The sequence below is a fragment of the Magnolia sinica genome, chromosome 18, assembly GCF_029962835.1.
Source record: "Magnolia sinica isolate HGM2019 chromosome 18, MsV1, whole genome shotgun sequence".
NCBI classification, from domain to species: Eukaryota; Viridiplantae; Streptophyta; class Magnoliopsida; order Magnoliales; family Magnoliaceae; genus Magnolia; species Magnolia sinica.
The window spans coordinates 2,502,659-2,529,487 of record NC_080590.1 but is presented as its reverse complement, the minus strand read 5'-3'; the positions used below and the strand labels follow the sequence as shown (position 1 = coordinate 2,529,487).

The window sequence follows — 26,829 nt, the reverse complement described above, 5'->3', positions numbered from 1 at the left end:
GCAGTCGGCTCAGAGTGATCTATTAACGAGAAAGACCATGAGGTGTCCCATTACCACATAATTGGAGACGGTTACTCAACTGCCTACGTCCGCATGACCACACAACGACTGGGTAGCCGAATCTCCTGCGGGATGTGGTAAATGCCCCAGGATGTGCCGAGTTATGCGGACATGTCCATCTCAAGTGAGAGGATATAAATAGTATCTTGCGGGGAGGAAACAGATACACAATATCTCGCACCCTCCTTCTACACTTTAACTAAGACCTAGATTCCCTTGACCTGACTTAGGCATCGGAGGGTCCCTTAAGTAAGCCAGGGTCTCCTTTGCTCACCAGTGTTGTGCAGGTTCGGGGTTCATACACGGCTTTGAGTTAGAAGATCCGAGTGGAGGATAGCCCAGATTTTGTTAGCAACATTTTTGGCGCCGTCTGTGAGAAGCTGATATGAAAAGTCAGTTTCCTATTCTCCAACACAATGGCAAGAGGAAAGAAGAAGTCTGCAGCTATGGAGCCAGAGCCGAACGATCAGACTCGGTCTTCCTCATTACTTCACGTTGAGTCAGCTCCAGGACCATCCCAACGTTCTCGTAATTGGTCAAGTAAGTATCGAGCCATGCAGAACGAGATCCAAGCCCTATGCGACGAAATTAATTAGATGAAACAGCGACAAGAGCCGTAGTCGCATCCCGTTTAGGAAACGGTCGGACCAGTGGTGGAAGTCCAATCCGCGCTACGGAGTGTGAGACCCGAAGGGTCACAACATTAATCCGTTCAGGTTCCAGCTTCAGTTCAGAATCCTTCCCTAACTCAAAACTAAGTTCCGGTTCGTAACACAATGACCTGGGCTCCGACGAATGCTTCGGTCACCTCGGCTTTTGTCACGCCCTGAAAATCGGGGGTCGAGTAGAAGTCTAACTCCCGAGTTCCAACGCATCACTTATACAACATATTTAATGATGATTAAGTGTTGTCTGTACTAGTACATAAAACATGAATAAGATTAAGTCAAATTAACAAAACATAATCCAGGGACAGTGGTAATACGCAAGTGGAAGACTGACTCAAATATATATAACTTTATAAATCAGTATAGGTCCCCAAAGTATGTATGCATTGCCAGGTCAATAATTACATGTATTGTTTTAAAATACAAAATGTCAAAAATGTAATAGTCCATTACAAGTATAACCCTGAAGCCCCGCCGATCAGAACGGTTTATGTAAACCCGCCTGAATACTGCATATATGAGAAAGCATCCTCATCGTCTGCGAAGTCCATCTCTGCCTGATCAGTCGGGTCTCCATCTGCAACTAAGACAGAGTCTGGTTGGTGTTTAAAACACCATCCCGTAACGTGGGAGTGAGTGATCAACTCAGTGGAATAATAAAGCAAAGGTTAATATGTTTTCAATTCAGTCAAGCAATAATGATAAAATAATACAATCAAACATCCCTAGGTACTCTAATTAATGCAAGAATGGTATGTATAAATGATGCATGCCCTCGCCTGCACTTCCTCTGCGATCTTCATCTAACGGTCGCGCATGTCAGTCACTTCCTCATGCTCTCTACTCAACACCAAACGGCACATGCAGTGCGGTGCATGAATGTGATTACCAAGTTCTTATTAGTCCTTTTCATATAGCAGGATTGGGAAGCTAAGGTACATCTCTTATATTAATTCCTAAACGATGATCCATTCTAGGGTCGTCAATCCTAGTAAATCTCATACGATATTACGGTTCTAAGTCGTTACAAGAGGCTCGTCACCTTATCAGTGTAGGCCTAGTTTGTACTCTTGTTGCTATGGAAAGGCTCGTCGCCTCTACTCAGTCTTAGCGTACGCTCAAGGTCACTACAAAGGGCTCGTCACCTTATCAGTGTAGGCCGACAGCTCGAATACAGTGTCCCATACCACCGTATTCGACTCATGAGGATGTGTTGCTCATTGGACACTACGGGGAGGCTTGTCACCCCATCATAGGTCGACAGCTCAACCACGGTGTCCCATACCACCATGCTCGGCTCATGAGTCTTAGCGGATCAAGGTACCAAGGTTAAAGGAGTTTTCACTGGTGAGTTTGGTACCTTAAATTTAAGTAGTAGCGTCCGTACATGGTGAACATACATCGGGTCAATCGGTTTACTTGACGAGCTCGACTAGCACGAGTGCACCTCGAGTTGATCTACATGAAGGGCGTAAGCGCTCCGTGTGGCCTAACTACTGCCGACAACCAAAGTACGACTCGGGTTCATCGAATGCGTCTTGTGTGTCGAAAACAACCTCAGCCACCTAATCGAGATTTGTTACCGATTGTCTGGACTAAGTCATAGTCCCAATCACACTCTGTTGTAGTTTATATATCACATATGATATGCATAACAGCATTACACAATAGTTTAACCATTTCAAGCATTTAAGCATTTCATGAAACACATAGTACACATGTTACCTTACCTAGGCATTACTTCCATAAATCGCATAGTAGGAAGATAGGTTACATGAAGGAAACAATAGTTATAGAGAAGGGGATTGAGAATCCTATCTCAACACCCTCATTTCAAACATTTAAACAAGCATTTCCTCATATAGGCATTTCATCAAACACTTATACTACACATATCACATACATAGATTAATTTACTTAAAACATATATTATAGCAAATCCTTTCACATAGGGGTTGTAACACATACAACGATCATGTATTACCAAACATACATCCATCATAATAGGTACTAATCATAATTCCATATTCATTCAAACATTTCAACAAATACTTAGTCTACACACTTCAACATACATGACGTATGTTGGTTATAACAGGTGTTAGTGCAAACCCTTTCACCACGGAGTTGTCATATATACAACAACCATATATCCATGATGGATAATCATGGCAAGCGCGAATCCAAATTCCATACTCATTCAATCATATCAACAAACAACAGAATACACTATATTCAACGTAGTTCATATATATGTGTAAAGTGCGGGAAACATTGTGTCTAAGCATGTGATAGCAATTCAAGTCAGTCATAAATCATTAACTGATATTGAAAGCCTTGAAAATCATAACCTAAACATTTATAATCCGCACCTTACGCCGGTAAACGCGTAACGGATTCGTTTTAGACACTTAGCATTTGTCAACGGTGAATTGACAACCTCCAGTATGAAATAGGTTAGCTATTCCATTACTTACAATGTTTAAAACCTTATAGCAGGTTAGGGTTAGGTTTTCTTAGCTAAGTACGGAGTCGAAATTGCCGGAATAGCGATGTAGAAGTGGTAGCTAAACCTAAGGAGCATTGGGATCGAATCTCAGGAGGAATCTCCAACTCATTCTCTCACTTTCTCTCTCTTTCCTTTCCTTTTCCTCTACTCGCTTTCTTAGGGTTTTAAAATTCGTATGGAATATGAGAGAGAGAGTTTAAGGCCCTTATATAGGCCCAGAATTGATGGGAATGGCCCCAGGGCTAAGATATACTTAAGTTATATCCAAAGGGCGTCTGTTTTAGCCTATCGGAGCACTTCTGGAGGCCCCTTTTCCACGTATGGTTGGACTTAAGCTCCCTGACATTGGATCTAGGTCAGGCTGAGTTTTTGCTCCAATCGGGTTTGCAGATCGACCATGGCGGACCAGTTTCAGTTTAACGGTCACGGTCACTCGATCAGGGCCGCAAGTACATGGCATGTATGGGACATTTTCCCTTATCCGAGGGTGCATTTGAGTCATATTCTGATGGTCTGAATCTTTATATTTGGCCTGCAAGTGACACGACTTAGATTACTTAAATTCAGATTTTATTTCTAAAGATATTCACGTTTCTCACACACTTTGCTCCGGGCTCAAGTTGTGCATTTCTAGACACAATTAAGACTTGATTTCCGAGGAATTTGTCAAGTCCAGTAATACGGTTATAACTGTATAGTTTTGCAATCATTGAACTTTCGACGTGCGGTACAGGTCCGATACGGAGTTTCGGTGTGCTCCGGAGAGCAACCGGGTTTAGGGATGGATTCTAGATTTTAAAGTAATGTAGCGTCAATGATACTGCATGGTTTGGGTCTTGTAGATCATGTTTAAAGTGATTAGTGCTAATTTCACAAGTACTCTAGTTTAGCACTTGCTGATATTAACCTAATTTCTAAAGGTTTTGGTCCTAGGTGATTTCTGCCTGAGGTGGTACTCGGGTCCTTGTAAGAATTTTTTTGAGACGTTACAGCTTTGGTATCGACGGATCTCTATCACAAGCTAGAGAGGAGGAGGGGAGGAAGGATTGCTGAAGTAGAGGCTCCACGAGAGATAGTAGTCGAAAATAGAGATCCGTGGGAGGCGTGGTTTGCAGAACTTAACAATCGGGTTCTGATACTATAACAGAATCAGCAGCCTTCGTCCGTTTCCTCCGCCGTTCAAGTAATGATGGAAGAGACCAAACCTCCCTTCACCTCTGCATTCATGAGCGAGGTGATGCCGCAGAGGTTCCAGATACCTCCCGTCATCCAGTACTCTGGGTTTGGAGATTCGTCTGAATACGTGGAGGCCTAGTGCTCGTGGATGCAAATCCAAACAACCACGGACGTGATGATGTGTATGGGATTCTCAATCACCCTTACTGGATTTGCTCAGAGTTGGTACAGGCAACTCAAACCCAATTCAGTTGGTTCCTTCGCTGAGCTCACCAGTTTATTCCTTACCTAATTCATAAGTAGTAAGAAGAGTCGGAAGCCGAATACTCATTTGTTCACCATTAAGCAAGGGCCTAAAGAGTCGTTGAAGGACTTCATCACCCGTTTCAACGAGGAGGCATTGCAGGTGGAGGACTACGATGATAAAATGGCGCTCTCTGCCATGTTCAGCGGTCTGAAAGAGGGGAAGTTTACCTTCTCCATTGGGAAGAATCCGCTGAAGATGTTAGCTGAGCTCATCACCAGAGCTCAGAAATATACTAACGCCGAGGAATTCTCTAACTATCATAAAAATGTTCAAATGGCAGAGCCAACAACCAAAGGGAAGAGGCTGAGGAACAAAGAACCCCAGTCATCTAGCAAAAAATCAGACAATTGTTTAGACCGTAAGATGACTTTGGTTATTGTAGGATAAATAAAATTTTAGCAAAATCTAAGGCTTCTTATTCTATTGTAAATGTGCAAAGTACTAAGTGTGCCAATTAAGACACCTCAAATCATTGATGCGACAAAACTTTATTTCATCTCCACTAACCACTATTAATCCTTTCAAATTTTATTTTTTATTTTTTTAATTAAAAATAAGATTTTCAAGAAATAAAAGAAAACTTTTTTAAGAGATTTTTTTTTCTTTGGTGAAAAAATATAAACACCCCCAAATGATTTTAAAAATATCCAACATCTATACAAATAAATTTTGGTATATGCATGCATTATTTAGGTAAGAATGCTCACAATGAATGGTCTGGATCTCCCACGTATGTGAGATATTAATTTACTAAGGTTGAGTGTTTGATAACTAGCTTGGATATTAGTAATTTGCATGGTCAACAAATTGCTAGAAAGGTTTCAGTGGTGGACATTTATATCCCCATTGTATCTCCTTGCGTGGTCCACTTGATTCACGTCCGGTGTGATGGTAGGTGTAGGATAATTTTAAAAGACGTTAGGGCAAATTTGTAATTTTGACAAGAGTCAGGCCATAGGAGAGAATTTTCCAAGGATGTACGTGTTTAGCTAGTTATGGCTATGAAAGAATATTTTGTACGTATCACAAACGGAAGATGGAACTTTGTTTTCGGCCGGGAGAGAATGATCAGATCTGACCAGATATCTGACGATGAGATCTTCATTTAGGATCGGAATCACCTACCACATAGAGTAAAAACAGCTTTGCAATATGGGTCCCACCATGAAGTTGTTGTGTTTTTTATAAGAAAAATAAATTTCAAAAATAAAAGTTATTTTTAGAAAGTAAATAAATATATTAATTATTTAAAATTTTCATAAATAGTGTGTATAGCCAATCGGTAAGAGAAAAGATTTTTGCTTATGCAACCAGGGTTCAAATCTCCTCAAGGTCGTGCGCGCGGCGTGGGCTGTAGGGCTGCTTAGGCGCTTTTTGGCACTTTATTAGGCGCACTTAGCACATACTCACCTGATACTCGCAAGGAGCAATAAAAGCTTTAATCTTTTTGGCGCACGGTTCATTTTTTTGGGCCATGGTACCTTGATATTTTATTACCTTTTTTGTTAATTGAGAGTAATTGTGACATGATTGTACCTGTGGCACCTATGCCATGTGTCACTTATGTGGATACAGTTTTTCCAGTTGGATAACTGCTTTTGTCTAAATAGGTACAGAAATAACTGCCATAGGACAAAGAGTCATGTCCTTTCATGGAAGGCAATTATTTACTGTGAATGGGTATGGATTTCTTAAAGAGGCACTTTGACACCTCTTCAGGAAGAAATCTATAACCTTTCAATTAATATAAATCTTGGATACTATAATCCAGAAGAGGACACTCTTAATCATTGATATTATATCATCTTCTGTGCAATTACTCTCGATCTAATCTCTTGCTGAATATTTTCTGAACGTCTTAAGGCATATCAGTGTCAAAACTAGAGATCTGTTTAACACTTAAATGTGCAAATTTTTGTGTTGAAAATCAAATTGAGAGTTCATTGTATCTTGAAGACAATTTACAGATTTCCTTCATTTGCACTTGTTGAAATTTCCAGAAAAAGGGACAGCAAATCTGTCTTGAGAAATTGACTATTCTAGTCGAGCCTTGAACCTGATAGATCTGATCGTTTCGTTATAGTTTTCTTCTATCCTCCGTTGTATAAGAGAAAAACTTACATTTCTAACAGAAGTATATGTAAAAATGCTCCTGAATCCTCTGCATTGATGTGGTGTGATTTGATGAGAGATATACACCATGGTGGACCCACATAAAAACCTATGGTTGTCATTTTAATTCCCATTGTTCTCTTCCGTGTAGCCCACCTGAGTTTTGGATCTAGCTGATTTTTTTTCTCAGGACCTTAGAATCGGGGATAAAACCTGATGAATGGAGTGGATCTTTTAATATACAAATGGTGTAGCCGTAGTACTTGGGCGTTTTATACACCGTGTAAAACAGTTGGTGCAGGCGATTACTGTCCGATCTTCATGTACTCATGAGCGCTGTAAAATAGAGGAATTATACGGACCGACATCCTCTACGGCTCTACCGCATCTCTTTTACACAGGCAGCGCCTAAAACACCCAAGCTTCTGCGGTCCAGCCATGCGTTTATGTAACATCCACTCCGTTCATCAGTTTTTATCATCAATTATAGAACCTGAGGCAAAAATTAAGCCACATCCACAATTGAGGTGGGCCACACGACAGAGAACCATGGAAATGGGATGCCAACCATGAGCTCGTGCCGTGTGTATAGTCACCATGGTGTGTATCTTTCATCAAATCTGTTAATCATGTGTAAATCACCTTGATGAAGTGAAGATACGTAATAAGCTTGATCCGAGACTCAAACGGGCCACAATGTGTGAACTTAAAAGTTTTAGGAGCAATTGACCAACTGCGTCAAATAGGTGTGGTAGACAACACTGGTTCGGAATCATACAATGCTCCGGCAGATAGATTGTAAACTAGTGCCCATGTTTCTAGACTTTTCCATTGGGGCAGTTTTCTGTGTATGGGCCATCTACACTTGGGATCATGTCATCTGTTATCGGATTTAGTAAGACTTGGGAGTGTCTCCCATGTTGGAAAATTTGCAGAATTATATTTTCTGTAAAATATGAAAACTGAAAAAATTAAGTTGATCTAAAATAAAGATAGGCTGAAGCACGTTTGAATGCTGTCCTTAAAGCGTTATTTGCCCCTACTCAAGTGAATTGAGTATACTGAAAAGGTTACAGGCAAACCGCTTCTAGGATACGACGAGCCTGGTGTGGGTCTGCGTTCAGCAAACACGAAGGCCCACCAATGGAACTCTGTTACACAGCCTGACAGAAATACATAAGAAAGGAAAAATCCCAAAAGAAAAAGAGAGAAGAAGAATATTTGGAACTTAAACCACTGCACCGGTCTGTTTTTACTGATCTTCAGCAACTACTGGTTCAGATGAACGTTCTAGACCGCACCTTTGGTCTAATTTTCAAGCAATGGTTTAGACGAACCTTGCTATACTGCTGGAATCACCATTGTATATGAGAAGAATGGCTTAGGTGTAGTTCGTATGAGTCTGCTGGAGTGAGTTGAGAGATGGTTTGGAAACCCATCCAGACTGTCCTTTTATAGGCTATGTTGGCTGGGGGTTATGGTCTAGAGAAATAAATCTCATGACCGTTTTCTAGCTGTTGGAGAAAACTAGCCATTTTATATGGCCGTTTTCTGACTATTGTGCATGGACCATTAAGCTGCTGCATGTTGACTATTGTGAGACAGCAGCTAGCCGTTTTCTAGCTGTTGGGCTAGCCATGCAGTAGTTATAGTTGGACCCTACACTAATGGCACAGCTGTTACAGATCTGCTGCAACAACTCTTTTTTCAGCTCTCTCTATATATAAAGGGACTCTCATTCAGTCCTCTACGTGCAAAGTGCAAAGTGTGCCACTAGCGCCTTTACAACCACATTGCCTCACATGCCCACGCCCTCGCACCGAGCCCGTGACCAAGCCCGAACGCGAGTGCACGCGCGCGGGTGTTCCAGTGCGTAGCACTGGAACACGCAAGTCCATTTTCCTTTGGTCCATGTGAGTAAGTATTATAATACTCCACCACTCTCATATAAACAACCTTCTCTCCTCCTCCTTTTCTAATGTGGGACTATTCCCAAAACCCACAAAAAAGGTGTTTTTTCAAACTTTTTTTATATAAAAAATATATTATATTTTATTAAAATATATTTTAAAATCAATATTTTTGCAACATCCCAAGTATTGAGACATGAGGTAGGAACCTGAGAAGCGAGATTTAGCTGGATCTTGCTCAGCTTGATATCGATTCCGAGGTGCGATCCGAGGGGCAACGCTGTCATTGCCTTGGCGCTAATTGGAAGAGTGGAGTGACTGATGCGGCGTTCTAGTATCACACGATCAACTGGATAACTACATAACCGCCAATACCTACATGTTCGTCGGTTGTGGTTAATGGCTAAGATCACCCCGAGTATTGCAGACACGCCCATTCCAGCTGAAAGGTATAAATAGTTGTCAAATGCAAAAGAACAGGTACGCAAAATCTCTCACCCAAAACTCTGTTACACCACTTGGACCCAGATTCATAGCCTAACTTAGGCATCGGAGGGTCCCCTACTCTAGCCAGGGACTCCTTTGTCTTTCATTTGTGTAGGTATCCAGAGATCAGAGTCCGAGCTCGGAGCTTGATGTGGGTGAACTAGATTTCTGCATCAACGACATCAACAGTTTGGATCAGAATCATGCCTTACATGATCTGAAAACCCAATTGGTACTCTAAAAGTAGGCCTAACATTTTAAAACTCCTCTGTAAAATAATTATTATTTTTGAGTTATTAGAAATTGCTTCAGCAAAGATATTAGATCTGAGCCTATGGTTAAGTGATTTGAACCGTTGATATGAACAGAATGACCATAAATGGACCATGCACCAAACCTCATCTAAATCAAATCGATCTTAAAAATAGAATTTTTGGTCGAACATGAAGCACCATTGTTTTTACTAACTTTTCTTTGTTGGCCACATTTATATGTTAGAACTTTTCACATGAGTGCAGTCTGCATCATCGGTGAAACCAACGCCATGCTGATAGTATAGCTTACCTAATGAATGTTGCAAAATATTGATTCTATAAATATATATTTTAAAATAAAAAATAATAATATAATATATAAAAGTATTTGAAAAATACCTTTTTGTGGGTTTTTGGGAATAGTCCCACATTGGAAAAAGCAGAGAAGAAAAATTGGTTTAAATGAAGGTGTTGGAGTACTATAATATTTGCTTACCTAGTCCGTTGACCATGGGACTTGCGCGTTCCAGTGCATAGCACTGGAACACCCGCGCTAGCTCTCCGGCTTGGGCTCGGGCTCGGGCTTGGTCTCGGTCACGGTCTCTGTCACGGTGTAAGGGCGTGGGCATGTAAGGCAGTGTGGCTGTAGAGGTGCTAGTGGCGCACTTTGCACATCCTCATCGTGTCGCAGAGGGTCGCTCCTTCACGATTTTGAGCGAACCGGGGCGAGACGTGTGCGAGTCGTAGTGCGACTAAGTGGCTAAAGCGGATAGCTGGATGAAGGGGAGACTAGATGACTGAATGAGAGTCCTCCAGTATATATAGAGAGCTGAAAAAAGAGCTGTTGCAGTAGATCTGTAACAGCTACGTCATTAGTGCAGGGTCCAACAGTAACTGCTGCATGGCTAAGCCAACAACTAGAAAACGGCTAGCTGCTGTCTCATAACAGTCAGCATGCAGCAGGTTAATGGCCCATACACAACAGTTAGAAAACGACCATAAAACGGCTAGTTTTCTCCAACAGCTAGAAAACGGTCATGAGATTTAATTCCTTGGACCATAACCCCCAGCCACAATAGCTTATAAAAGGAGGGCCTAGATGGGTTTCCAAACCATCTCTCAACCCACTCCAGCAAACCCATACGAACTGAGACAGTCCTCCACTCCTCTCCTATACTCCAGCAAGACCGCAAGGGTTCAACCCTTTGCTTGAAGAACAGACCAACGGTGTGGTCTAGAACAGTTCGACAGAACCAGTGGTTGAAGATTTGACCAGTATAGTGGTCTAAATCACATAAATTTTCTTCTCTTTCTTTCTTCTGAGATTTTTTCCTTTTATTGTATTTCTTTCAAACTGAGTGTAACAGAGTTCCAATAGGTGGGCCTTCGTGTTTGCTGAACGCAGACCCACACCAGGCTCGTCGTATCCTAGAAGTGGTTTGCCTGTAACCTATCAGCATACTCAATTCAATTGAGTAGGGGCAAATAACACTTTAAGGACAACATTTCAGACGTGCTTCAGCCTGTCCTTATTCAAGCTAATTTTATTTTTCAGTTTCCATATTATACAGAAATTATATTAATCTATATAATTACCAACAATTTTAAAGCGTTATTTGTGATGGAAGCCGATGGTGTTTCATCCATCAAGTTGATGAATCAGGACTGGATACGTCTTCATCAGTTCGATAAAACTAATTTTACGAGATGGCAAGATAAGCTGAAATTTCTCCTGACGGCGTTAAAGATCTACTACATATTAGATCCAAATTTGCAAGCGCTACCTGAAACATCTGACACAGACACACCTGAACAGGTGGCTGCCCGCACCAAATGAGCCGAAGACGAACTCTTGTGTCAATGACACATTCTGAATGCGCTCTCTTACCGACTGTACGATTTGTACCAACAGACATCATCAGCAAAGAAGATCCGAGCCGCTCTGGAGTTCAAATACAAGGCCGAAGAAGAAGGTACTAATAAATTCCTCATCGCCAGGTATTTTGACTTCAATATGGTAGATAACAAACCGCTGCTGCCCCAAATTCAAGAACTACAGCTAATAGTTAATAAAATCAAAGCAATCAAAATTAATCTTCCTGAATCATTCCAAGTCGGGGCTATAATCGCTAAATTGCCATTGATGTGGAAGGACTATAGAAAGAAGTTGCTGCATAAAACTAAGGACTACACACTAGAACAAATCCAGAAACACTTCAGAATTGAGAAAGAATCTCGTAACCGCGACAGAAAGAATGATAACGGGAATGCCTCGTCCAAGGTACATGCAATAGAGAATACTAGAAACAAAAATCCCGATAAAGACGATTCCCTAAAACTCAATAAAGAAAAATTCAAGAAAAATGCCCAAAAGAAGAACGAAAAGTTTAAAGGCCCACGTCATGTCTGTGAAAAAACCAGGCACTATGCTCGAGTATGCCGATATCGTAAATCTAAAAAAGAGGCAAATGCAGTAAAAGAAGGCGATATTGTGGCTATGATCACTGAGGTAAATACCATCCAAGGCAATGTTTCAGGTTGGTGGTATGATCTGCCGCTACAGTATATATATGCTACGACAAATCAGCCTTCAAAATCTATGAGGAATTGACCGATGGTCAAGAAGTCTAAATGGGTAATGAAGTCCGATCGAAGGTCGTCGGTAAAGGAACTGTCGAACTGATATTCACCTCTGGGAAGAAAGTGATTCTGACCAATGTACTGCACGTCCCAGACATAAGGGGAAACTTAGTTTCTGGGAATTTTCTTGGTAAACCAGACATAAGAGTGGTGTACGAGTCAAGTAAACTGATTCTGTCTAAAAATGAAAATTTTGTCGGAAAGGAATATCCTTGTAAAGGGATGGTTAAGTTTTCTCTGAATGAAAGTATCACTTCTGCATATATGGTTGAATCTGCTGGACTATGGCATGATAGATTAGCCTATATAGGATATAGTACCTTGAAGTTTATAGCTAAGAATGACTTAATGTCATACACAGATAATAAAACTGATAAATGTGAAGTGTGCATACGATCCAAAATAACGAAGAAACCTTTTCCAAGTGTTGAAAGATCGTCTCAAGTATTGGATCTTGTGCATAGTGATATTTGTGAATTAAACGGCATTTTTACTCGTGGAAGTAAACGGTACTTCATAACCTTTATAGATAATTGCTCTAGACATGTGTATGTGTACCTATTAAAGAGCAAAAATGAAGTATTGAATATGTTTAAAATATATAAAGCAGAAGTAGAGAATCAACTAAATAAGAAAAAAATTCTCCGTAGCGATAGAGGAGGAGAATACTTCTCAATGAATTCGATAACTTTTGTGAACAATATGGACTGATACATTAATGTACTGCGCCATATATACCTCAACAAAACGGAATAGCTGAAAGAAAGAATAGAACATTAGTAGAAATGGTCAACTCAATGCTGATAAGAGCAAAGTTGTCACTAAGTCTATAGGGTGAGGCACTGCTTGCAGCATGTCATATTCTAAACAGAATTTCGTCTAAAAATATAAAATATATCCATATGAAATATAGAGAGGTAGAAAACCTAACGTAGGATATCTAAAAGTATGGGGGTGTCTTGCATATTGCAAAATCCCTGATTAAAAAAGAACTAAGTTAGGACCAAGAGCTATTAAGTGCGCCTTCGTAGGGTATGCACAAAATAGTAAAGCTTATAAACTACTAGACATAGAGTTTAATATAATAATAGAATCAAGAGATGTTGAGTTCTTTGAGAACTCACTATCCTTGGAGTCAAAGGATAATGAAATCCAAACTCCTAATAGAGAACCAGATAGCACAGCTCCACAGATAGTGGAAGCTCTTATTGAACCTCCTAGGAGTCAAAGGACAATAATAAAGAGGAGTCTAGGAAATGATTACATAGACTCACAACGTGTCATTTTCCATCTTGTAAAAGGAGATAGAGAAAATGTTATAAGAAAAATACTTATAGTGATGACTATAGAAGATGATCCTAAAATATATAAAGAGGTTGTATCCTCTAGAGACTCAGCTTTCTAGAAAGAATCTATAAACGATGAAATGGAATCTATACTGTAAAATCAAACATGGGAACTAGTAAACTTACCTCCAGGTTCTAGACCCATAGGTTGTAAGTGGGTATTTAGGAAGAACTATCACACTGATGGGACTATCCAAACCTTTAAAGGTCGACTAGTAGCTAAGGGTTTTAGACAAAAAGAAGGGATAAATTACTTTGACACATATTCACCTCTAACTAAGATAACATCCATTAGGATATTATTTGCTCTAGCTTCCATATATCATCTTCACATCCACCAAATGGATATAAAGACTGCATTCCTTAATGGTGACCTCAATGAGGAGGTATATATGGAATAACCTGAAGGCTTTGTTCTACCAGAAAATGAAAACAACGTATGTAGATTAGTCAAATATTTGTATGGATTAAAATAAGTACAAAAATAATGGCATGAGAAGTTTGATTCTAAAATACTATCTCATGATTTCATGCATAATGTAGCTGACAAATGTATATATTTTAAAGTAGATGGTAGTAGTATCGTTATTATTTGTCTATATGTTGATGACATGTTAATAATAAGTAATAAAATGGAAGGTGTGACTGAAACAAAGAGGTTTCTATCTTCCGTATTTAAAATGAAGGATCTTGGATAAGTTGATACCATCCTAGGTATCAAAGTTAAAAAATATTGTGGGGATTATGCTTTGTGTCAATCTCATTATATTGAGAAGATACTAAACAAGTTTAACCATCTGAATATAAAGGAAGTAAAAACCTCATTTGATCCAAGTATCAAATTAAAAGAAAATACTGGAAGAACAATTGCACAATTAGAATATGTGAGTGCTATAGAGAGTCTTATGTATGCTATGCAATGCACTAGACCTGATATCGCATATGCTGTGAGTAAACTTAGTAGGTTTACTAGTAACCCTAGTACTGAACACTAAATGCAATCAGTAGAGTCCTTGGTTACTTAAAAACAACCAAAGACTTAGGACTATTTTATTTAGAGTTTCCTGTTGTATTGGAAGGATATACTGATGCGAACTGGATATCGAGTGTAGGGGACAACAAGTCTACTATAGGGTAGGTATTTACCCTAGGAGGTGCAGCTGTATCTTGGGGATCCAAGAAACAGACTTGCATAACACACTCGACTATAGAGTCTGAATTCATAGCCCTAGCTACAACAGGCAAAGAGGTTGAGTGGCTAACGAATCTTCTATTAGAAATCTCTTTCTATGTAGAGCCTATATCGGTTGTGTCACTATATTGTGATAACGAAGCCACATTACCTAGAGCCTATAGCGGCACTTATAATGGTAAGTCTTTCATATCAGTCTTCAACATGATTATGTTAGACAATTGATTTGAGATAGAATCATTGTTATTTTCTATGTGAAATCAAGCAATAACCCGACAAACCCTTTTATTAAACCTCTACCGAGAGAGGTAGTAAAGGCTACATCTAGAGGGATGTGGTTGAAACTCTTCAACCAAAGTTCTACTAATGATGGTAACCCAACCTAAATTCAGAAAATCTCTAATTTTGAGTTTAATGGGTAAAAACAAGTCACTTATATGTGGAAAATTTTTCAGCACTAAAATATAAAAAATCTCATCCATAATAGATAAGTGCTGAGCGTTACGAAGATGGTTGAGTCTTAGAACTCTTAATGAAATCCAGTTTATAGGACAAGTGTCTTATAGTAACGGAGACACTGTAATGATTTCACCTATATGAACGTAGAGATGGTGCCGTCTCTCATGAGAGTTAGGAGTTTCTCTCGGGATCATTCACGAAATAGGATAAGCATATGATGATTAATTGTGCTGAGCAAGATTGTGGAAACTCTAACAAACATATAGCGAATATGTGTGTGGTTTCTCCAACTCTTTTATCTAGGAATAACTGGTTTAACGCTATAGCTACCAGTTATTTCGACAAAGTTTTGAGATACTTACACTAAAGAAATATTAAAATCGAAAGATATCTTTCTTTATGCATATAAGCTGATTATTATAGTAGAAATGTTTAACCGAGAAAATATATTTTTTTAAAAATCAATTGGGGGATTGTTGCAAAATATTGATTTTATAAATATATATTTTAAAATAAAAAATAATAATATAATATATATAAAAGTATTTGAAAAATACTTTTTTGTGGGTTTTTGGGAATAGTCCCACATTGGAAAAAGCAGAGAAGAAAAATTGGTTTAAATGAAAGTGTTGGAGTACTATAATATTTGCTTACCTAGTCTGTTGACCATGGGCGCGCTCGCGTTCGCGCTTGGGCTCTTGCTCGGGCACGGGCTCGGTCTCGGTCACGGTCACGGGCTCGGTGCGAGGGGGTGGGCATGTGAGGCAGTGTGATTGTACAGATGCTAGTGGTGCACTTTGCACTTCGACCTTGAGCGAACCGGAGCGAGACGTGTGTGAGTCGCGGTGCGACTAAGTGGCTAAGGTGGATGGCTATATGAAGGGGAGACTAGAGGACTGAATGAGAGTCCTTTACTATATATAGAGAGCTGAAAAAAGAGCTGTTGCAGTAGATCTGTAACAGCTGTGCCATTAGTACAGGGTCCAGTAGTAACTGTTGCATGGCTAGCCCAACAGCTAGAAAACGGTCAGCTGCTGTCTCACAGTAGCCAGCATGTAGCAGGTTAATGACCAATGCACAATAGTTAGAAAACGGTCATAAAACATCTATTTTTCTCCAACAGCTAGAAAACGGTCATGAGATTTAATTCCCTAGACTATAACCCCTAGCCACAATAGCCTATAAAAGGAGGGCTTGGATGGGTTTCCAAACCATCTCTCAACCCACTCCAGCTATACAAACTGAGACAGTCCTCCACTCATCTCCTGTACTCCAGCAAGACAACAAGGGTTCAACCATTTGCTTGAAGAACAGACCAACGGTGTGGTCTAGAATAGTTCGACAGAACCAGTGGCTGAAGATTTGACCAGTGCGGTGGTCTGAATCATATAATTTTTCTTCTTTTTCTTTCTTCTAGGATTTTTTCCTTTTATTGTATTTTTGCCAGACTGAGTGTAACAGAGTTCCAATAGGTGGGCTTTCATGTTTGCTGAACGCAGACCCACACTAGGTCGTCGTATCCTAAAAGCGGTTTGCCTGTAACCTATCAGCATACTCAATTCAATTGACTAGGGGCTAATAACTCTTTAAGGACAGCATTTTAGACGTGCTTCAGCTTGTTCTTATTCAAGTTAATTTTATTTTTCGGTTTCCATATTATACAGAAATTATATTAATTTGTATAATTTCCAACAATGAACAGTCCGGATATGTGATACATGGACCATCCAATAGCTTGATTGGTTTCACCAATCTCTCTCTCTCTTCACAAACACATTCCAGGATCATAATGCTTGGACGATCAAAGTCTCTTATCATTAATTATTCGTTGAGTATGGACCCTTGACCGCTAATCATTCACACCGTTCATCTATTTTACACTAATCTGAAGGTATTTATCATCTTCTAGAATAGTTGATGAGGTAATTACTAATCTACACCGTCCCTCGCTGTTTGAAGAGTTTGGATTGGATATGAGTTGCATAGGGTTTATCTGAGCCTGCATATGGATGATCATACTCAACCAGAGTATCAATGTTTTACTCGTAAGCATGTCCCTGCCTAACCTTCACCTGACCACTGACGTGTTCTCCACTCTGTTTTTCTTTTATTTATTGGGTGTGTCTTTCTGGAAAATCCTTTGACCGGTAAAAAGCCCTCGGCCTTTTCTCTTGAAAGAGTCCAAGGATATTTCAAATGAGTAGAGCTTTGCTACTCTGGCAGAGATTGATGGATGATACGCAGACACTTAGAATTTACTCAGAAATCGCACACGTGGCATATAATTAGTCAAATTATGCTGCCCAAATTATGATATATGTATAATGAAAATTAAGTTTATTTGATAATCTGCATATGAGGTTAGTCGACATTCATTGGACGGTTAACGTTGACAGATATCCAACTTTCCTATTTTCACAAACAAGTGTTCACGAATCAAAGGATAGGATTGATCTAATCTTATATTGGTATTGTGATTTAGGCTGCACAATATAGACGGTTCATCTGAGTTAATATTTGTTGCGTGTGCAATTTCTTAGTACTTACGTGTCAAGCGTCTTAAGCAGCCTGGGTATCATAGAGTCCAGAAAACGAATGTGAATGCATGAAAAATCGTCCAAGCAGAGGTCATGGACAGATGGATTGGAAGGAAAATATTGCTATGAAGATTGGATGGCTTTGGTAAGATGAGCTTATCAACGGTTTGGATGGATAAACATGGGCCGCGTTGTGCAGGATGGATGCAGCCATACACTATTCCCACACGTCTTATGATGCATCACACACTATAATTCCTCCTTTTTTGCGGACACTTCTCGGGGCTGTCAACGGGCCGGGCCTGGGTTCGTCTTAGCCCGAATATTGAACTGTTTCGGGCCGGGCCTATTCAAAAATCCTATTTTGCAGGCCCGATCCCGGCCCATCGACACACCTATAAGAACTGAGTTCGGTCCGGGATGGGCCATTTTCTTCAGATCGAAACTGAGTTCGGGTCAAGTTCGAACAAGTCCCAGTTCTACCTAACTCGGTCCGAAACCCGACTCGACCTGACCCGACCCGACTCAGTCGTTTATATATATATATATATATATATTTCTAAATCCTTACCCTAACCATTTGAGACGGAGAAGTGAGAATGTCGCTTGACCCTAAACCCTAAAACTCTCTCTCTCTCTCTCTCTCTTTCTCTCTCTCTCTCTCTCCCTGTCTCTCAATCTCTCTCTTGACTTCTGAGTAGTTCACTGCTCATCTTTGAAGTGACAGTGACTTATCTACCTCACAGGTGTCATATATTTACAGCAATCCAGGCCATCCAAATCGTGGGTCCCTTTATAGATGGAGCAGGTCCGAAACTGGCCCGAACTCGCCCGATTGTTGACTGGGCCGAGTTCGGGCTGGACATGTTGGGCCGGTGACCGAGCCGAACCGGGTTTGGGCTGGGTTTAACTGGTGACCGGGCCAGGGCGGGTTGAGCCCAGTTCGACTTGATTCGGCCCAATGTACACCCCTACCTATAATAGTTTTAATACACTTGTTTAGATGCTAGTTTCGTACGTACGCTATGAGGTGGACGGTGGACCGCAACGAACAACACTATGTACATCACGCTAGGTACCTACATGGTTACAATCAAAAGTAGAGAGCCATGTGATTGAATTTTCGTTGAGATACAAACCGTCCATCAAGTACGGTGCCTCATGTTAGCCATTGAACCCAAGAATTCTGATAATCTGAAGCTCATGCAGGCCACAACATGGGATGGAAATCCATCGTGGTGTACATATAAAATACAATCCATTCATCTGATGTGCCTCATGAGGACAGGGACGCATATCGCAAGACTCGTTACTGAAGTGACGCGTCACCAAGTTCTATGGGTCCCACTATGATGTATGTGTTTTATCCACACCATACATCCATTTGGAGAGATCATTTTAGGGCATCGGCCAAAGAATTAGGTATATCCAAAGCTGTAGTGGATCCCACCACAGAAAACAATGGAAAGAGTGATGCCCACCGTTGAAACCTTCCTAAGGTCCACCGTGGTGTTTATTTGAGATCAAACCTGTTCATAAGTTAACATAGACACTAAAAAAGGAAAAACACAAAAATCAGCTTGATCAAAAACTTTTGTGGCCATTAGAAGTTTTTAACTGTGGGTGTCACTCTCTCCACTGTTTTCTTCGGTCGGGTCCACTCCAGCTTTAGATCCGACTCATTATTTGGTTCACATCCTAAAATGGTTTCTCCAAATGGACGGACAGTATGAATATAAAACATACATCATGGTAGGACCCACACAAATTGGTGACGTCACTTCTAGCAAGTCTCGCTACTCAACCCAACCTGTCAGTAGCTAATCCGCGTCCCATGAAGAGGGAATAAATAATCAAAAATAAAAATAAAAAATTCCAAAACTCATGCGCGCCATACCACAAGAATTTATACTTTATGGTATATTATTTTAGAGTAGTCCATCTAAGTGTTGAGTCAGCCTGATTTTTCAGGGCAGACAATGAGTGGTGTGCCCAATAGATGGCGTGGATTTCATGCATGGTCAGTCGTTTCCCTGCATTAAATGAAGTAACCCATTTAGCACCCAGCCCACAGGCATGCAAGCATTTTTGGAAAACAATCAAGCTCTTTTGCGCCCACCACCATTATGCATAAAATCCACTCCGTTCATCAGGTGAATTACTTAATCATAAGTATTGGGGCCAAAAATCAACTAGACCCACAACTAAATTGGGCCACAGCACAGGGAAAAATGGGAATGAGTCGCCAACCATAGCTAATCCACAACTAGACCCACAGATGTTTGCAAAGCCCTACCATGCTCCGTTCACAATTGGCCAGTAATGTGGACAATGTAGATTGTCATCCAACTATTCCACCAGTAGACAAATTTCAAAATAGCCCAAACCCAAAAATACGTGGAGCTTTGCTAGCCGGCCGGACATGTACCCCCCCTCTCCATGTATTTTCTAGCACCATAGACACAAATGTTGCACGTGTGTAGGATATCTAATACGTGTATAAGGTGGGCCTCACCATAAAGGTGACTCAACAATCAGCACAGTTCACTAATTACGTGGGACGTTTGCAGTTGCAATGAATTGGATTTTTATCAAATGATCTTTCACATTTTCATTCAAATAACATTGTAAACCAAATTTATTTATTTATTTTTTAAAAACACCACATAATGCCATGGAAACAACATTTTCAGATAAAATGAGTTCATAGAAATAGCATCACCGAAACATTATTTCCGTGCAATGGAACTTGAAAAAAAATAAAATAAATAAATTCAGAAAGCGAGATGAACATGTTATAATCTAATTTAGAATCTTACACTCCAATTGTAATTTTAACATCTAACATTCTCTACCTGGAGAGTTCTACTTTGAGTCGCTGACAAGCAATTGTCAAAAAACCAGATTCCCACGCTTGTGAGATATTGGGCGTTGAGAAGACAGACCCCAATTTTAATATGCCTTAGCCCCAAAGTCAGGCTGGTCCCTCATCAGGTCAGGTGGTTCTCCTTTTAGCAGTTATCTATTTTTCATATACATGATTTTGCGGCAGTAATGGAAAATTTCAAAATGAAATCGATTCTAATCTCTATAAAAGATATAACTAAGACAGAATCCAACACACAGGAAAGACACAAGAGAAGAAAATCAGACAATACTTACCGTTTTGGTGAGAAATTCTCCCACCAGCAAAACTGTTAGAGGATAGGCATTTTCAGCCATTAGGAGAGAAAGAGAGGAAGCCACTACAGGAGAAGGCCATCAAGGTCCAACATACCATGAATGCACACATATATGAATCAAGCAAAGTATTCCAATCGTATAACCAAGTCCAATTACAAACACTTTGAATTTAGCATGAAAAAACCATTTGCAGGAAAAAACCACAGCACAAAGTAACAATAATACACTATAAAAGCAAAAAATTATAAGAGATAGAGATTACGGGATTAAAACAAGCCTCAAATCTTTCTTACAAGCCCTTGAAACTCTAGGAACGAATTTGAAAGCTCTTAATTAATATCCCATATTTCCAATTATACTAATATATATAGCCTCTATGAGAATTAAAATCGAAATAGGAAATAAATCCCGCACTCATGCAACTTTGCGTAACTCTACACAATCGTTTGATGACACTTTTGATGCCACTTCGATGGCATTGAATAACCTTCAATAGCATCAAACCTCTTCGATGTCATCAAACTAAACATTAAAACGTTCCAGTGACTAAAAATGTAATTTTCAAACTTTCTTAATGATACTTCAATTGGACTTTGATGTCATCAATGGCTCGTCGATTGCATCGAACTCATGTTGAGCAAGACACCTAAAGTGTCTAACAACCAATTGTGAGATTTTTGAATTTTTTTCGATGGATTCGAGCATCCTTTAATGGCATCGAAGTCTACTTGATGACAACGAGTTGTCATCAACAGACCTATTAATTTACAAATTTAGCACATCAATCAACAAAAACCCACACGAATTTTCTTTAGGACATACATTAACAACTTTGCAAAGCTGGTAAACTTAATACACCCACACGGATGGCACATGACATGTGTGGAACATCTGATGTAGGGGATTTCAGATGCACAGTTATAAGTGGGCAATTATCATTCCTTGTTCTATGTATATTGCTTCAACTTAGAAATGAATATAACAAAGATATGGATGTGTGTGTACATAAACATGCATTTAAATTTGTATTCCATGCGTTTGAAGCTTCACATGTGTCACACGTAGACTATATTGGAACTGTTCATTCAACGAGTCAAATTATGAATGGGCCATATCCCAAATACCACACTGTTTGGATCATGCTAACCATTTCATCCATCACATACAAACTCCCATTTAAAGCTAAATAATCAACAACTAAAAATGTAACTATATGTAATTGTTTGATGACATTTTCAATGTCACTTCGATGGCATCAAACAACCTTCGATAGCATCAAACCTCTATGATGCCATTGAATTAAACACTAAAACGTTTCAGCGACTAAAAACGTATTTTCCAGATTTTCTTGATGGCACTTCGATGGTACTTCGATGTCATCAACGGCTCGTCGATGGTATCAAACTCGCAACCAACAAGGCACCTATAGTATCCAACAACCAATCATAAAATTTCTGAACTTTTTCGTAGCATTGACCATTCTTCAATGACATCGAAGTCTGCTTGATGACATCGAGCTGTCATCAACAGACCTATTAAATTACAGATTTAAGACATCAATCAACAAAAACTGATGTGAATTTTCTTTGGGGCATACATTAACAACTTTGCAAGGTTGGTGAACCTAGTTCACCGACACGGATGTCACAGGACACGTGTGGAACATCTGATGCAGGTGATTTCAGATGCACAGTTGCAAGTGGGCAAGTATCATTCCTTGTTCTATGTGTATTGCTTCAACTTATAAATGAATATAACAAAGACATGGATGTGTGTGCACACAAACATGCATCTAAACTTGTTATCCATGCGTTTGAAGCTTCGCATGTGTCACACGTAGACTACATTGGAACTGTTCATTCAACTGGTCAAATTATGAATGGGCCATATCCCAAATATCACACTGTTTGGATCATGCTAACCCTTTCAACCATCACGTACAAACATCCATTCAAAGCCAAATAATCAACAGCTAACATTCAGTGTAGAGAAAAGTCCATTTATTAGATGGTTGGGATAGGCTATCAAGGTCACTTCTGTTAGTGTTGAATCAATGATGGCCCCCACATGATGCATGGTACAGATAATTGTAATAATCAATTATACTAGAAATTGAAGTTATATAAAAGTTTTTTTAAAAAAAACTTCAATTTAAGTGGACATTAATGCTATGATGGTGGTAGTTCAGATTGAAACCTAAAAGAGGGGGGAAGGAAAAATCCTTGCATTTCAAATCATACCTGTAACACCACCTTTCAAGTGAGAAGGACATACACCCAATTTCAGTATCACATCTGAAACCCTAAAAGCTAGCTGGAAATGCTGGATGTTGACTGTCAAGAGCATCAATCAGCTTCTTGACTATTGCACTTGCATACACAGAAGAGCCTTCACTTATCTGTAGAAATACCACCACACATTAACCAAGGGATTGGCTATTTGTCACCTTTTTAAGAGTCTTTCTTTCTACCACAAAGGTACAACTGCCTGTACTGTTTACTCCCATGAGTAGAACCATGCGTAGGGTCCACCATGATGTACGTAACATCCACTCTGTCCATCAGTTCTCCGACCTCTATATTCATTGTACTGATAAAAATCAGCTCTGTACAAGACTCAGTTTTTCCACACCACGGGAACAAAATAAAATCAACCTACAACTCTAAATTCACTCCTGTGTGTCCCACCTGAGGTTTTTTTTTTTTTTTTTTTACTCTGTTTTCTAATGTCTCTTCATATTAATGGGACTCACCTGATGGATGGGTTAGGTGGCATATAAACAATACAGTGGACCGAGGAAAATTTCTATGGTGGGCTTCCCCATCCCCATCCCAAACTGCTCCCTGTATTGTGGCCAACTCAAGTTTTCGATCAGCTGATTTTTGGGGTCAGGTCGTATCATGAGATTATTCAAATGATGAACGGAGTAGATGTGACACAAACACATCACGATGGGCTCACACAGCTCAGATGTTGCATGCTCTTCCTACATCGTATGTTGCAAAAGATTCAGAGGAGCCAAATTACAGTGATAGTACACCACCATTTTGATAAAAGTGGTGTGCCTCGTCCACCATTGATGTGGCATTCATGCAAATCAATCCAGATATCTGAAATTGTTGGATGGAACCAAGAACAAAACCCACACCGATCAAATGATCCGAACCATATCTGATCTAGCTCAATGAACATGGGTCATGGACAGTTTCATTTTCAACCATTTATTTGATAGAACACATGGTTTGGAATATTTGATAAATGGCCTCACAATTTGGACAACCTGAATGAAATAATCAAAGTATTCAAAGGGTATGGTAATGACCTTTGTATTGAACATGAAGATGTAATAAACACCGATGTTGCCGCCGGCCACCTGAAGCAGCTCCATCTGGAGCTCGTCGATGATCTTCCCCACTAGGAGCAAGCAATTCATCTTCTTCCGCTGCGTGAGCTTGATGTTCACCTCATCATCAATGATGCGGACATCGACAATGGTGTCCTTGGACTTCCTCAGCAGCCAAGAGCTTCTCAGCGGTCCATTGAATGACTGCTCGCGATCGGTCAGAGGCTTCATCGATGAGCTCTCAATGTCAGCAGGGGCCGCCTCATCATCCATTTTGCATTTCTTGCTCCTTTCCCACCCACATCTCTTCTTATCCACCAATATTTTAAGCTCATCGACCGTTCGTAGAAGTTCTTTAATGTAGTCCATCGCATCAGCGACAATTGTGGCTCTATCAGTCTTTTAATTCAGAAGAAGAAAGGAAAAAAAAATGCAAATCAGATAGAATTTATCAATGGATGGTAATAGAGAAAGGAAGATCAAATGTAGAAATAATCCAAGCAGAAGAGATTTGAAAAAAGAGCAGAAAACTCCCTAGACTGGAAATCTGTACTAGTGGGGCCCATGGTTTCATTTATCCAAACCATCGATACTGTGGGGACCAACCTTAGATGGTCCAAGCACCATAGAATATTTGGCCTTTGCTAAATTGAACCATTGATGCACATTCCTTTTTAGCTATCAGCAGGCCGTCAGTTGAATGATTAGGATCTTTCTCATCTGGGAGATTTTTAGTTCATGGATATCGACACTGGGCCCAAAATATCAATGGCTTAGATCAGTGGACCATATTTCTCAGTTGTACGAAATGAAAACCCTAGTGCATTGTATATAAATTACAAACTCTCAGTGTAGAATGAGGTTGCACATTGCCATGTTAAGGCCTAGAGATTGTACACTAAGCATGTTAGGGTTTTCAATCAGTACAAATGGGGCCCATGCTTCGATGATCCAAAACGTTGATGTGGTGGGAATCACCATGGATGGATAGTCAATACAAAAAGTTCCCTATATTGGAAGATATTGGCCATGGAGTAGTTGGCCTTCTATGTTGGTCGAATGGGAACCGTTGATGCATTTCCATTCAACTACTTCTCTGTTGGCCACCTATTCAGACGTCTTAGTATTTTTCTGATCTGGGTGTGGCCCATAATACCAACTGTTAGGATCACAAGAGGATGGGGCCCACTTGTACAAACTGGAAAGACAAACGGTGCTCTTAAGATCTGTTGTAGTGTTTGTATAAGATAGCTCATAAGCTATGCACCAATGCTTGGTTTATACCTGATCATGCTCCATGCCCTATTGGACATCATAAGAATGCACGGTGGATGATTGACTATAGCTGAAAGAAAAGAGTTTTTCAGAAGATGTGATTTGAATTTGAATTTGAATGGAATACCTTTGTTGGGTTTGGAACAAGAGATCCCAATGCCTTAAATTTCTCATTCAACTGCTCTCTCCTTTGCCTTTCAGTAGCAAAATGGTTGGTTCCTCTCACCTCTCCTTTACACAAGCCAGGAATCTCTCTCCTAAAATCAAGAACTGAAGTCTCAAACTGCCTTCCATTTCCCTCCTTAAAAACACCACCATTCCCCTCCCTATCGTCCGCTCCACCGAAGTATGATCCACCCATCGAGCCCGGCAATTCATAGCTATGTGGCAATGTATGGAAGAGGTCCTGAAACATGGGCGGTTGCGGTGGGAAATTCAGTTGGAGCGGTGTGTCATACAGCACAGTCGATGCCGACGTGCTGTCGGCTGTTGGGAGCTCCCCAAGGAAGCCCAGACTAGTGTGGAAGTTATTGGTTGTTCTTCTGGCAGGTCCCCCATCGAAAGAAATTGAGGATGTTGGAAGAACTGGCGGGACCGAGCACTGCGGTAAGTGTAGGAGGTTGAGGAGATCAGGCGGGCCGCAGGGAGAGTTTGTGAATGGGGCTGAAGTGATGTGTTGGAGATTTTGTTGTTCTTGTTGTTGGAGCTGAAATTGGTGCTGTTGTTGGTGAAGATGGTGGTGGATGCTGGTATCTTGCATTTCGTGTATGAGGCCTGACTCCCAACTGGGGTGATCGAGCGGTGGGTGGGACTCTTCTAGCATCTCTTGCATCAGATGGCTGTTGTATTCCTGTTCAAGATCGCAGCCGAGCTGCTGTTGGAGGTCGATTCCAATGGTACCAGCTTCCTCGGAGGGGTTGTTTCTGGAGATGTCTTCAAAGGAGAAGCTAGATAGCCTGAGGTTGTCTTCCAAGCTGTTGCTGCTGTTATTGTTGTTGTCGTTGTTGTTATTGTTATTGTTGTTGCTGTTGCTACTGGCCATGGCTGCTAGGCGTGGGAAGTTTGTGGCAGTTTGAGGTGGGTCATCAACTACTGGTCCTTGCAGTAGGTGATGATCATGAGAATCAATGTAGTCACACTCACCATACATCTTCTTATATTATTATTTTATTCTATTTTAGATAGTGATGTTTGGCTCCTTGATTTGTGGGCCTTTGTCTGCATCAAATAACATAAAAGGGTTGGGATCAATCATTCAAAACAAGGTGCAAGACACGTGAGAAAATAATTATATGAGTGCCCCAAAGGCCTAAATCATGTCTTTGTAAGCTCTACAGACCTGTGGAGAAATACCAGGGCTTCTTCTCAGGCC

At 40.2% G+C, this 26,829-nt stretch overlaps 1 protein-coding gene across 1 annotated transcript; it reads right to left on the bottom strand.

The window, feature by feature from the left end:
- Positions 1-23,066: 23,066 nt before the first annotated feature.
- On the bottom strand, positions 23,067-26,607 carry LOC131233691 (transcription factor EAT1-like). Its single transcript, XM_058230480.1, has 3 exons — positions 25,585-26,607; positions 24,162-24,581; positions 23,067-23,237 (listed from the first exon to the last, which is right to left on the bottom strand). Exons 1-3 carry the CDS (start codon positions 26,605-26,607, stop codon positions 23,142-23,144), a joined length of 1,539 nt encoding a protein of 512 aa, XP_058086463.1. The 3' UTR covers positions 23,067-23,141.
- Between the last annotated feature and the right edge of the window lie 222 nt (positions 26,608-26,829).

What these genes read in the sequence shown, in the direction of transcription:
- LOC131233691 (XM_058230480.1), bottom strand. Translation starts at nt 26,607, where the DNA reads ATGTATGGTGAGTGTGACTACATTGATTCTCATGATCATCACCTACTG. An exon ending in TTGTTCCAAACCCAACAAAG is followed by an intron (nt 24,582 to 25,584) that starts GTATTCCATTCA and finishes CTGAATTAAAAG; the next exon opens with ACTGATAGAGCCACAATTGT. An exon ending in TCTTCATGTTCAATACAAAG is followed by an intron (nt 23,238 to 24,161) that starts GTCATTACCATA and finishes GTATTTCTACAG; the next exon opens with ATAAGTGAAGGCTCTTCTGT.